Here is a 13,968-nt window from a genome sequence, read left to right on the forward strand (position 1 = left end):
AAACATACAGCCAGAGCTACAAAGGAATGGTTTAGATCAGTGGTCCTCAGGGCCCACTAACAGGCCAGATTTTAGGTATTACCTTGGGGAGATGCAGACTAGAATACTGCAATCACTGAGCAGCAAATTATATCACCTGGGATGTATTTCAGTTATCTTGCAAACCTGGCCTGTTAGTGGGCCCTGAGGACCAGGGTTGAGGACCACTGGTTTAGATCAAAGCATATTCATGTGTTAGAATGGCCCAGTCAAAGTCCAGACCTAAATCCAACTGAGAATCTGTGGCAAGACTTGAAAATTGCTGATCACAGATGCTCTCCATCCAATCTGACAGAGCTTGAGCTATTTTGTAAAGAAGAATGGGCAAAATGTTTTCACTCTCTAGATGTACAAAGCTGGTAGAGACATCCCCAAAAAGACTTGCAGCTGTAATTGCAGGGAAAGGCGGTTCTACAAAGTATTGACTCCGGGGGCTGAATACAAATGTAAAAAAAACTGAAAACCATTTATCATTTTTCCTTCCACTTCACAATTATGTGCCACTTTGCATTGGTCTATCACATAAAACACATTTACCTTTTTGGCTGTAACATGACAAAATGTGGAAAATTTCAAGGGGTATGAATATTTTTTCAAGGCACTGTACATCTATCCAGCAGATTCTGAATGCGGCCATCCCATTCAAGTCTATGAGGATGCAGTGGTTGCAAGGACACTTATTGTCGTCTTATTGTGACAGATGTGTGTGAGTGGCGCTCCTGTGTCCTCATAGACTTGCAAGGGCTGCCTAGCTAGGGATGAATAAACAAATGACCCATTCACTGTGTACGGGCCTCAGCGCCTGTGTGAACGAAGCCAAGGCCTCATTCACATGGGGCGTACTAAAGTGTTCGCCTGTGCGAGGGTCATGTTTCTCAGGTGTTCCGTGCATCCCTGTGCAGGCAGTCCCATTCGTGTCAATTGTGACGCAGCAGCTGCACAGACACAGCTGCTGTTCCCAATTGAATACCTGTGCAGGTGCATGGCCCCGAGCGCAGACAGGGTAAACACGGCCCTCACGCGGGAACATGCTCTACTACATCTCCTGTGAACAAGACCAAAAAATCTTTTCAGGGAACTTCTTTTTCTTTGTTTGGGTAGCAACAAAGTTACTTTTCCAAGAAATATTTGCTGATCCTAAACCTGAAAAGTGGGAAAAAACCACATTGGGGTCTTGGCTATGTAGGTAAAAGTTGCCTCTTATAATGTGTGGCCCCGCTGGTGGCTGCCGCTTCTTGAAAAATGTTACTTGCAACCTCTGATGCCGACATTCCAGCCATGAAACTAACAGTCGGGGCTAGAGAACGCAAAAACACAGTGGGTCGGTTTGCTTGTAGTGCACCTCCTTCATTCAGAAAAGGTCTTGTATTCTTTTCATAGAATACAAGGCATTCTGTGATTGGACAAGGGGAGATTGTGATATTTATACACCTATTGTCCAATAACAGAACGCCTTGCATCTTTTGAAAAGTTGTTTTCTGAATGGAGCAGCTGCATTGTGAGCAACCCACTGCTGTGATCAACGTTAGAGGCTGCATGTAAGTAACATTCCCTGGCGGTCTGATTATGTCAGGATTTCTGTGCTATAAGCGGTACATTGTTTTGCATGGAAATCTGTTTTACATTTTAAAACTCACCTTCCCCTGCGATACCCCGCCGTCCTCCCCTGCCATCCTCCCGCTGTGTGCTCGGCAGATGCTGGCACTTGGCTTCCGGTCTCCTTCCCTGTGAGCGTTACGACACAGGAGGGTGGAACCGGCGGCAATTTAAAAAATATAAATACACCAAATGAGATGATACAAAGCTGTGATCCTAACGGATTACACTGTATCATACCATTTCACCAGAGGATTTCACGTGGTGACTTTTCCAGTGCTTTGTGCCTGGAAAATTTTGAACGACCATGGCGTCCAAAAAGCGTTTTTTGCGCAAAAGTGCTTTTAGACGAACTGGAAAACAGCGACAGTGAAACTGAGTTACTTGAAGAACTGAGCGATAGCGATTGGTGGGAAAATTCGTCATCAGGTATGGAAAGTGACGACAGCGATGATTCTGATGTCTCTTTCTGGCACATCGCTCTGTTGGAAATTGTGAAGAATTATTTGATATACTTACCAAATTCCACAAGCTATGTGCCAGAAAGAGACATCAGAATCGCGGCTGTCGTCACTTTCCGTACCTGATAACGCATTTTCCCACCAATCGCTATCGCTCAGTTCTTCAAGTAACACCGTTTTCTAGTTTGTCTAAAAGCGCTTTTGCGCAAAAAGAACTCTTTTGGACGCCATGGTCGTTCTCTATTTTCCAGGCACAAAGAACTGGAAAAGCACAGGCAGGGCACTGGAAAAGAAAAGTCACCAGGTGAAATCCTGTGATGAAATGGGATGATACAGTGTAATCCGTTAGGATCACAGCTTTGTATCATCTCATTTGGTGTATTTACATTTAATTTACCGCCGGTTACAACTCCCCCCCCCCCCCCCCCACGTCGCAACACTCACAGGGAAGGGAACCGGAAAGGCAAGTGCCGGCATCGGCCAAGCACAGTGCGGGGAGAGAGTGTGAGGACGATCGTGAGGACGGCGGGGGATCGCAGGGAAGGGGAGTGTGATTCTGGGGTGATCCCGAGTGTGGGGTCGGGGTTACCGCTTTTGATTCTGAAAATTAACCCCGAGCCACACTCGGGAATACTGCTAAGGAGGTTAAGAAAGCAGCCAGGCAAACATCATTAGAGGTATCTCGCTAATGCCCCAAACAAGTTTTTGCCCACACTTCACCTTCAACAATTTTTTTTTTTTTTTTAATTAACAAAGTGGGGGGGGGGGGGGGGGGTGGGGGAATAAAATGTACCATGTGCAAATGTTAGTACACGCTGTCATGAAGTTTGGGTTACAACCCAGGTTACAGTATTTGTGGCCTACAAACGTTTCCCGCAACCAGCTGCCTTTCTAATTTTGCTTTAGGAAGCAAAACTTTTTGATGACCCTTTAATACGTATGATTTTTTTTTTTTTCTACATACCCCTTTGGCCAAGGCATTTTTTTCCTGCTTTCTTGAGGAGACCATTACAGCTAAAAATGGCTAGTCTCTAAGTGCAAGACAATAAAACGGTAATTGGCGCATCCGGAAAACATTTGCGATCTGTGTCTGAAATGCCTGGTTAAAAAAAAAAAAAAGCAAAAAATGTAAACATAAAAAAACCCTGAATGTACAAGAGAGATGGTGGCAAAGAGAAAGGGATACAGTCCGTTCTCCTATCTCGTTTCCTATATCACATGGGGTGAGTCACTGACCCCATTTGTACGTTAGGCTCCTCCCATCCCATTCTTTGGTCCCAATGTCCCACCCAAACAAGCTTCCCAAAGCTCCGTCTGTACTACCAGTGTTTGGCTTCAGTTACCCACCCCGACAGGCTGCGTTTTTTGTTCCCCGTTCCCTCCCACCCTTAAGGCTGTGTCTGTTCGCTTTTTCCCTGCACACACAGCCTGTGTTTGGCCCCAAGATCCCCGGTTTGCTTAGGCCACTGGTGGCCCCCATCCAACCCAAGCTCTATTTGGCCCATATATCTTGCTGGGCCGAGATTGTGTTTGGCCCTTAATTTCCCATCCAGGAGAGGCTCTGTGTGGCTCCAATCTCCCGTCCAGTACAGGCTTGTTTGGTCTACGTCCTTCGTCCATCCCAAGCGTTGTTTGGTTCCCCCGTCTGCTGTGCGAGTTTTGGAGGTTCCACTTCTGCTTGGCAGCTTTGGCGGAGGTCACTGCACTGGGTTGACCACCAGAACTTTGCACTGGCGCTTGGCTATTTTATCCAACGATAGGGTGGCCCGCTCAGGTGGCAGGTAGAGGGGGCGGCCCAAGGGGGATCCTACAGGTGGAGTGATTGCACGACGCTCCATAACACTGCCGGTTCTATACAAACAGAGAAGGTTAAATACACACACATTAATGTTGCATGAGCCAAATCTAAAGACCGGTTATTTAATGAAAGTGGACCTACAGGTTAATAACACTCCAGCCTTAACCGCTCTGAAATCAAATATGCTAAAAGTCTTCGGTCTTAGAGAGTTACCCTCATGGCTGCTCAAAAGATATCCTAGATAGATATCCTATACATCTTTACTAAATGGCAAGGATCAGTTAATCTGAAATTTGACCCTACCTTTTAGCATAAATCATGTGACCTAATGCCTAAAGACTGCCTAGGGACTACAGGGAAGCAAGTTTCACAATTTTATTAAAGTCATATTAATCCCAAAAATCAAACATTATATTGCAGCATATTACCAATTATTAAATGCGATGACTGCATTCATTTTTATTTTTAATTTTTTTTAGGTTACTTTTCTTTTCTTCTCCAGCAGAATGTATCAGTATACATGGATGAGAAAAACTGTCAGTGGTGATTAAAACGATCAGCTTTTATTTATGTCAATCCTAAGAGTCGGTTCACATTAGCGCGACTTGTCAGCCTGACAAGTCGCGCTCCCTCGCGGTCCATTGACCGCTACAGGACCCGTTCTAATAGGAGCGACACAAGTCGCTCCGACTTAGAAAAAGGGTCCTGTACTATTTGGGGGCGACCTCGGAGCGACTTGCATAGACTTCCATTATGTGAAGTCCCTGCAAGTCGCTCCGAAGTCGTGGTGCAATGTAATGCACAAGTCGCCCCCGAAGTCGTAAGGAGTCGTGTCGCCTCAGTGTAAACCGGCTCTAAAAGAGAAGTATGGGTTTGTTTGTTTCTTTTTTAAATCATACTTATCTAGCTGAATGCTTTGTTTTTTTTTTTTTGCCTTCCTCTGGATCAACTGTGAGTTGTCTTCGGCTTCCAGCACCTCATTTGGAACCTTTAGCTGACCTCTGAGTAACCAGGGGAGGCTTGTCTCCCCCTTTTTACTTTTCTCCCCCTCTTTTTGCATTTAATACTAGACTACAAATATACTTTATTGCAGGTACAAGTTCATTTACCCTGCACCGGCTCCTGATGAGTGGAAAGAACCCACGAAACGCGTAGAGCCCTTTTCGATGCAACGCAATTACCACTATCTGATGTATTACTTGTATATACAACCATTACCCATCTATGCATCTTGACAGCAAAGTCTAGGTCAACTTATAACACCCACAACAGGATGGTGCGGCGATATGTCTTAGTGTATATATACGTACTATGTGCGATTAATAAGAAATACTATTTATTCATTGTATTTTGAAACGACTCAATATGTATATATTTACCAATAAACATTTTATTCATTGATTTTTTACATCATTTTATAAGCTGTGTGCTTCATTTAAAGTCCTAAACCTCCCTCCTTATATAATTATCTGTATCAGGGATGGAGGCATATGACCCTACCCAGTCATTGCCTCATTTAAAGTCCCACATATCCCCCCTTTTTTTGAACTGTGATTACAGGAATGTGTATATAGGATTGTATAGAATGTTATTTTATTCCTTCTATTGGTTGAACCAGATGGACGTGCGTCTTTTTTCATAAAGACTATGTAAGGATGCAGCATCGATGCCATGCTGCATCTGTCCCCCACTGTCATCTAACCTCAGTTCTCCCCGCTGCTCTTAGCAGAGAGCCGGGACTTTTAGCCATCAGCTCCCTGCTCTGCCCACCCCACGCTCACTGTAGTGCTAGACTGTAGAGGAGGGGGCAGCTGGCTCAGGCTCTCAGCAGCTCGCGATATGGTCGCAATATTTCCGCAGCCAGGACCAGCTCTGTGATGTCAGCCAACAGCGGACTTCCGCCCATTGTCGGCTGAAAATGGGTCACAGGAGTGCAGAATGAACTGCGGTTCTGTGATCCCCAAATGAGCTTTGGCTGTACTTGTTTAATCCCAAAAGGAAAGAAACGGTTTGCTGTAACTACTTATAAAGTGTGGGCTGGCGTTTGGCTTTAATTTGTTAGTGTATTTAAATCTGCTAGTACAGTTAACACTCCCCTCCCTCCAGGCTGACAATAGCTCCTTCATCCAGAGTGGTGTATCACTAATACAGGAGATAGGTTACTGGCCAGATCACCAGGTGAAAACAGAGAGGAAAAAAGCCAAAGAAAAGAAATTGAATGCATCCACCACATCTGATTGGTAAGCTGCAATATACTTTTGGTTTTAATACCGCTTTAAGCAATTATACATAAAAAAATGATTGTTTATGAGCGTAGCCATTACTATAATTGTCCTGCACATGTTAAAGTCATAAAAAAATACTTAATGATTTTTGTTAAAGCTTTAAAATGCACCCATTTAAATCTGTCCTAAAATGGATAGGATCACACGTTTTTGTGTTTTTACAATAAAGCTTCTGACGAGTAGACATCTTGTGGAGCTTCACTCAGGTACATACTTAAAAGGAGAAGTTTAGCCAAAGCTATTTTGGTTGTGCTTCTCCTATGGATCACAGGAGGGCAGTATGTTCTGCGCTTCTGTGACCTGTTTTCAACCAACAGCAAGCTAAAGCCCCTTGTCAGCTGATATCACAGAGCAAGTCCAGGTTTTGGAAAGATCCAGAATTTACAGTCGGGATCCACCTAGATGCTTGGACTGGCAAGCTAGCTCAGCCTCTCAGCATGTCACTCAGAGCCTAAACCAGCCTCTTCTGCCTCCTTCACAGCCCAGCGCTCCAGTGAGTCACGCTCAATGCTCAGAGCAGAGAACTGAGTGATCAGCAGTGTTTGGTCGCTCAGTTCTCAGGGTGGAGCCAGCGGGGGGAGAGCTGCAGCTGTAATCCGTACACCCAAAGATGCACTTCTTCAAACTAACATCTATATCCTTGTGTATCCTCGGCCCAATCTGTACACAGGTCCATGATGTCTACCTATACAGACTCTAGAGATGGATACACACTATACAACTTTTGTTGTTCAATTTTCTTTAGATTTACCTTCAACTATGTAGTGCAAGGGTCTGCCTGCTTGCATACAAATTGAAAGTGTTTAGATTTGACCTCATATTATTTGGTTTTGGTAAATCTAAAAAGAAAAAAAACTAAAGACAATTGTATAGTGTGTATCCAGCTTAGGCCCTACGCTTTAAAGCACTAAGCCCCACAATCTGTCTTTGAACAGTCCAATTTCAAGATGCTGGTGGCCAATAGAGGCTCTGGCATTCTACTGTCAAATTGCAGGGGTGGTACCTAATGTTAAATTTAAGCCAAGTCCTGTGTACAGTTTGGGCTGAAGCTCCACAAGGACACAAAAAGTTGGTTTATAGATTTAAGCAGATAAAATGAACACAAGATGTCTGCACTCCCACAGAATGGTTTGCTTGGATACTTCCAAGGCCCTAACAGCCACACTTTAAAGAGTAATACCGATCCATAAAACTGTGCGATTCCTCACCGGATCAGCTGACCGCGAGGAGGCTGCTGGTGAGAGAAAGACTGGGATCTCCCAAGAGCGCCCCCTGCCTGCTGTCTCTCCAGATCTCTAAGGGCCGGACTGCTGGGACTACTTCTTCTTGAAACAGGGCGAGCGTCCGGAGGAGCCTGTGACACACTGGCTGTGAACTGCAGCTTCAGCTTCATATGTTGGCTCAGCTAGAGTGGAAAAAACAGAAGAGAAATCAAAATTCTAGTTGAAGTGGTCATGGTAATTGTGTTAAAGCAGATTTACCCCATTGCAGTTCCATTTAATAAAACCCCACTATAGGTTTGTTATGTGTTCCCATTAACACAGCATGCCTATTTTTTTGGTAATATCGATTACCTTTTAGAGGTTTCTTAGGAGAATGTGTCATGGCTGACTTCAAGGTTTATTTAAACAATGTTAGGTTGAGCCTGTCCCAAGTCTGTCCTCATTAAAGCAGAACTTCACCCAAAAGGGTAGGTCCCACATATTTTTCACCCCCCTCTTTAACCACTTGCCAACCAGCCACCGTAGTTCCACTGTGGCAGGTCGGCTCTGTTACACGAGTAACAACCTGTACGTTGTTTTGTGTAGCAGTTAGTGGGGGCGCATGCACACGTCGATTGGCTGGAGGGGGAGCCAATCAGCGGGTCCGGTGGACGTGATGCCTGCAGGGCACCTGCGATCGCTCCCCATGGAGACCCGGCACACCGCTGTTCTGTCAGTGATGAACATAGGGATCCTGTGTTCCTCCTATTTGGGAGCACAGCTCTCGGTGTTCATCCAGTGATTACAACCCCCACACGGTTAGAAAGCACCCCCTAGGCACACATTTAACCATTTGATTAACCATTTGATTTGATCTCCTCACAGCACACTCCACCGCTGCCAAACACCAGCGCACCAGGGCACCAGGGCACCACTCCCCCAAATGTCTCCCACCGCCTTCACGGCAAACTCGGCCACTTTCCCGGGACACTTGGGGCTATCTTTCCAGAATGAGGGAGCCCAGATGAGCTATACACACTAGGAATCGACCGATATCGGTTTTTCGTTGCCGATACTGATATTTTGGCCATCGCATATCGCTATCGGCCGATATTTTGTACATTCTATGTCAAGGTCCAAGACTAGTCTTCTCCTCCTCCAACCATTAGGTGGTGATGCTCATGTAAGGGTAAAATGATGTCACATAGCATAATTCTGTTTACAAATGTTATTGAATATGCCACTCACATATGTACAAAAGATATAAGCAATTCCATATTAGCAGATCTGCTGGCAGATCGGTATCTCTCACCCACTTGCCGTAAGTGATACCCGGGTGATACCACTCCATTCAGCATCCACTCAATACTGCTCTGTCTCTCACCAGCTCCATCTCCCACCCACCCGATACTGGTCCTTCTCACCCACTTGCCATAAGTGACAGCCGGGTGATACCGCTCCGTCTGGCATACCATCTCGGAGGTCACATGCGTAATCACGCCCGGCCTGACCTCCGAGATAGTCATCGTATGCTGGACGGAGCGGTATCACCCGGCTGTCACTTACGGCAAGTGGGTGAGAGACAGATCGGTATCGGGTGGGTGGGTTTCTATATGGAGCGGGTGAGAGACAGAGCAGTATTGAGTGGATGGCGAACGGAGCGGTATCACCCGGGTATCACTTATGGCAAGTGGGTGAGAGATACCGATCTGCCAATATGGAATTGCTTACATCTTTTGTACATATGTGAGTGGCATATGCAATAATATTTGTAAACGGAATTATGCTATGTGACATCATTTTACCCTTACATGAGCAATACTTGGAATATCGGCCAGTTCCGGGGCCGATACAGATATATTGGCAAATGTCAATATCGGCCCTCCATATATCGGTCAATCCCTAATACACACCCACTCACATTGGCGTCAGGCTATGTGTTCCCCATAGACCTCAAGATTAAACAAGCATTGCTTTAAGTCCAGTCAAAATCGTGGTAAAATCGCGCGACTTTTAGGTCGCACAAGAGTGAAAGGGGCCTAAACAACACTTTAAATGCATGTTAAAGCAGACCTGTGCTTTGCCGATTCATTGCACAGAATTAAACTGTAACGTTCATGGAACTGAGCAAGCATGTTTATGCATGAAACTGGCCAGACATCTGACTATCACCCATTCCAGTTCCATGGCCACCTTTAACCATTACTATAGAAGAATTTATATTGCTGAAGGCTTAATAGTCCGAGCAAGCGTTGGTTAATTCCCATCTGCCCACAGAAGCCAGATGCCCTTCCTCCGCAGACAAAGAGTGAGTCATGAGATAATTGCAGACAATCTCTGGAATAATGAATCGTCTGGGAATATTACAGTATGTCTTATGTTTTCATCAAAGCGGAGGAGAGGGTCAGGTCATACACTGTACTATTCAAGCACTTATCACTTCACCACACACCGTCTCTGATAATGACAGGGTAGGAGCAGCGCTGGGAGACGGCAGGCTGAAGGTCAGACAAAGATTTTATTTTTTTCCCCATCAGCAACAGATAACCTCCCTTCAATCACAGGGGTTTGGCACAGCTCTGCAAGACAAAATAACAGCTGGGCAGGAGAAGTGCTGCGTGTTGGACAAAAATTGCTCCTCACTGGATCAGCTTCAGTTAACAGTAAATGTAACCTCAAGATACAAAATTTCCATGCATGTTCCGTTTTATTATTTCTTTTTTGCAATCTGCTCGGTTTTTAGCATCTCAATTATTCAAAAATACTTGATGACCCTGCCAGTTTCCTTTATCAGACACTGAACTGTGCTGGTATGGTCAGTTTGCATCGCTGTGCTTCCTCTTTAGAAATACAGGATGTTGTGGTGACGCATGGTGTGCCCATATCTCCCTTAGTCATTTTATCGGCCATCCCCCCCACCTAGGACTGCTGGGTTAACTGGCAGCAGCTCCCAGCAGGAGTCTTGCTGCCAAAACTGCAGCATACACAGTCACAGAACATACTTACTGCTGTATGTGACGTCGCTCTGCCTGTAGAGTCCTAATTTAGCTCAGCATGGTCATTGCAAACAGAGGTGGAAGGCCACACTTATTGCAGCAGTTTTACGCAGGCCCCGCCCCTCCTTCCCACTGATTGACAGCAGTATCAGAGGTGGCCGTTAATTCATTCTCTAGGGGAGAGCTGAAAAAAATGTTTCTTCTAGTGACAACACCTGAAATGTCCGCCAGTCTGATATGTCACACCCCCCCATGCAGAGAAGGTACCCAAAAGAAGGGTGGACAGTAAAATTTTCTTTGAGCAGAGGTCAGAAACACATATTTTCTGATGACTCAGATTCCCCACAATTATGGACAAAGTATTTCAAATCTAACCTAATTCAATCAACCCTTCTACCCGCTAATCAAATCTTCATTAAAGCAGAGCTCCGCCCAAAGGGGGAAGCTCCCCTTGTTTGCTTCCTCTCCCCCTCCGCTGCCACATTTTGGGGGAGGCGGGTACCTGTTTTTGACTTCCGAGTAAGTGTCCTAATAATAAAAGTTAGCAGCTACAGTATTTGTACAGGTGTACAGGGGAGCCTGTGCGGCTCCCCTGCACGCCTGGATAGGGGGGGCCATGGGGACTGCATATAGAGGAACCCATTCCCTCCATTTTCCTCCTGCAGCAGCTGAAAGCCGGTTTCTCATCCTTTCCCTCCCGCAGGCATTCAGCAGTTGCGGGAGGAAAATTAAAAGGGTTGGTTCCTCTATATGCCACCCCCAATTTTGCAAAAACACATCTGTTGGAAGTCTCTCAAAAGCATGTGGGAAAATGTATTCTGGTCTGATGAAACCAAGGCTGAACTTTATGGCCATAATTCCAAGATATGTTTTGTGCAAAAACAACACCGCACATCACCAAAAGAACACTAACACAGTGAAGCATGGTGGTGGCAGCATCATGCTTTGGGGCTGTTTCTCTTCAGCTGGAACAGGGGCCTTAGTCAAGGTAGAGGGAAGTATCAACAGTTCCAAATACCAGTCATTATTGGCACAAAACCTTCAGGCTTCTGCTAGAAAGCTGAACATGAAGAGGAACTTCATCTTTCAGAATGACAACGACCCAAACCATACATCCAAATCAACACAGGAATGGCTTCGCCAGAGGAAAAGTTTTGGAATGGCCCAGCCAGAGCCCAGACCTGAATCTGATTGAAAATCTGTGGGGTGATCTATAGAGAGCTGTGCACAGGAGATGCCCTCACAATCTGACAGATGTGGAGTGTTTTTGTAAAGAAGAGTGGGCAAATATTGCCAAGTCAGGATGTGCCATGCTGATAGACTCATACCCAAAAAGATAAATGTAATAAAAATCAAAAGGTGCTTCAACAAAGTATTCGTTTAAAGGTGTGCACACTTATGCAACCATATTATTTTATTTTTATTTCCCTCCACCTAAAAGATTTCAGTTTGTCGTTCAATTGAATTGTACAGTTTATAGGTCACATAAAAGGTGGAAAAAGTTCTGAAATGATTTATCTTTGTCTCATTTTTTTTACATCACAGAAACCTAACATTTTAACAGGGGTGTGTAGACTTTTTATATCCACTCTAGTGTACGCATCCCATAGAGTTACTGCCTGCTGGGCTTAAACTGTGGATATGGCTAACTGCAGCAGAGAGACAGTACGTATGCTCTTATGGTTAAACCTCCAAGATACCCTACCCCCTACCCCCCCACCGCCACAGGGGGCTTGCAAGAGACCCACCCAGGGGGGTACTATTGACATAGAGATGCAGAACCTGTTTAATTACCAATATTAGTCTATAAAGAAGAGGCTGGATCCTCCTTTAAGTTACAGATTTACAAGCCACGCACATCAGCATGCTTCAACAAGCTTTGGGCTTGTGTCGATGGCATTCATGTGACTTCAGCTTCAGACATTTCTGAGCTCATTCAGAATTTACTGACAGGTGCTGTGACCTACACATGATCTCCAAGTGGGTTTTGCAATCCACAGATGTATGGCGATGCAAAATCTGCTTGAAGTGAACAAAAGCCCAACAACACTTACATAAACAAGATTACCACAGTTCCCTGCTGCTCACCTCAAACAAGCCGGCTTTTAAAGCCATGAAGGTGACACCGATTGTCACCGAGCTGCCTTTCCGACAGAATCCCAGACTGTTAATTGGAGTGTAACACACCATGGCCTCCTGGGCAGCTTGTGTCAAACGTCGCTCTTCTTCCGACAAGCACCGACCTGTGGAAGGTCAGACATTTAGCAAATCCTTGTGTACAACATGACAATGTTGTTTTTCTCCTCTTACTTGCCCCTCTCTACTCACCACCAGCTGCTGTGTTGATGTCTGGTGACCACACCAGTCGGACAGCTAGGAAGTCCTGCAGGTCGTTCAGCAGAGTGTAGGTGACACGAAACGTAGAGTGCGCCTGAACTGGAGAGTCACAGCGAGCGGTCATGACAAACCGCGGCCTCTCCAGCCGAATACTTGGGAGCCTGGAAGAAAAGGTAACATTAATCCCAGATCGTACCTACTGCCCAGAACAATCTACCGGGGGGTTTGAGAACTTACTTGTAGTGGGTGTAAATCCCAGATGTATGTGGCAGTTTTAGGGTTGACCAGTGAACGATAGCAACTAATGGAACCTCCAAACCCTGAAAAACAGAAAAAGGAGAGAAACATGACCAAACTGAGGTGACATAGGGGGCAAAGACTGCAAGAGAGATTAGGATAGTCATACACATGAAGAAATGTGAAGTTAATACAATGTAGTTTCAACAGCAAAGACTTCTAGGAAAGAGAAACTTTTTTTTTTTTTTTTTTACAAAAAAAAGTATTTTATATATATATATATATATATATATATTACACACACACACACATACATATACACACATACACACCTCAGATTCACAAAAAACACCTGAAATTCATGAACTGCGGGTGAAAATGGACCCGTGACATAGTATAAAATATATAAGAGATCATTAGATCCAGACACTGCCGTCATGGCAGAACTTACTTAGAGTTCTGGTTTTCTGAAATAAAATGACAGAAATTTGAAGAGTTACTTTACTGTGATCCGTCACAGAAGCCCTGTAGAAAGAAGAGTGGGGATTTCAAATGCCTGGACTGCTACACCAGTAGTGTGGGCACTGACAGCTCATCATCCACGGAGGTAAGTACAGCAGGGTTTTCTAAAAAGGTGAAATTGCACTTTAAAGCGGAGTTCCGGGCAAAAAAAAATTTTTAAGCTAAAAATACCCCCGGGGACAGTCAGGGCTAGTGCATTTAAGCAACGATAGCCTCTGAACTGTCCCGTTTCACTTACCTGTAAGAAGAAATACTTACCTTGAAAATGTCTTGTCCAGCGCTGCCATCTCAGGTGTGGGCAGCTGAAGCCAGAGTGTCCCTCTTCGGTGACGTCGGAGACGTCCCAGAATGCCCTGCTCATCACTTTCAGGGCAGGCGCGTCATCCATGAACAGCTTCTGCGCATGCCCAGAAGCTGTTCAGCAGGGAATGACGCGCCTGCGCCGGAAGTGATGGGTGACACTGGTGCAGGCGCATTGACTCCTGGGATTGATGA

The 13,968-nt window shown here is 45.2% G+C and overlaps 1 protein-coding gene across 1 annotated transcript in view; it reads right to left on the reverse strand.

Moving 5' to 3' along the window:
- Window positions 1-3,530: 3,530 nt before the first annotated feature.
- Window positions 3,531-13,968, reverse strand: part of TRAPPC14 (trafficking protein particle complex subunit 14) — a 47,954-nt gene continuing 37,516 nt past the window's right edge. The window contains exons 7-11 of the mRNA XM_082256939.1: window positions 12,952-13,034; window positions 12,706-12,875; window positions 12,466-12,620; window positions 7,388-7,584; window positions 3,531-3,947 (exon numbers count right to left, since the gene is read on the reverse strand). Of these exons, the coding sequence (XP_082113065.1) occupies window positions 3,794-3,947; window positions 7,388-7,584; window positions 12,466-12,620; window positions 12,706-12,875; window positions 12,952-13,034 (759 nt within the window). The 3' untranslated portion in view covers window positions 3,531-3,793. The remainder of the gene's footprint in view (window positions 3,948-7,387; window positions 7,585-12,465; window positions 12,621-12,705; window positions 12,876-12,951; window positions 13,035-13,968) is intronic.

This window comes from Pelophylax lessonae (assembly GCF_965119305.1).
Source record: "Pelophylax lessonae genome assembly, chromosome: 4".
NCBI classification, from domain to species: domain Eukaryota; kingdom Metazoa; phylum Chordata; class Amphibia; order Anura; family Ranidae; genus Pelophylax; species Pelophylax lessonae.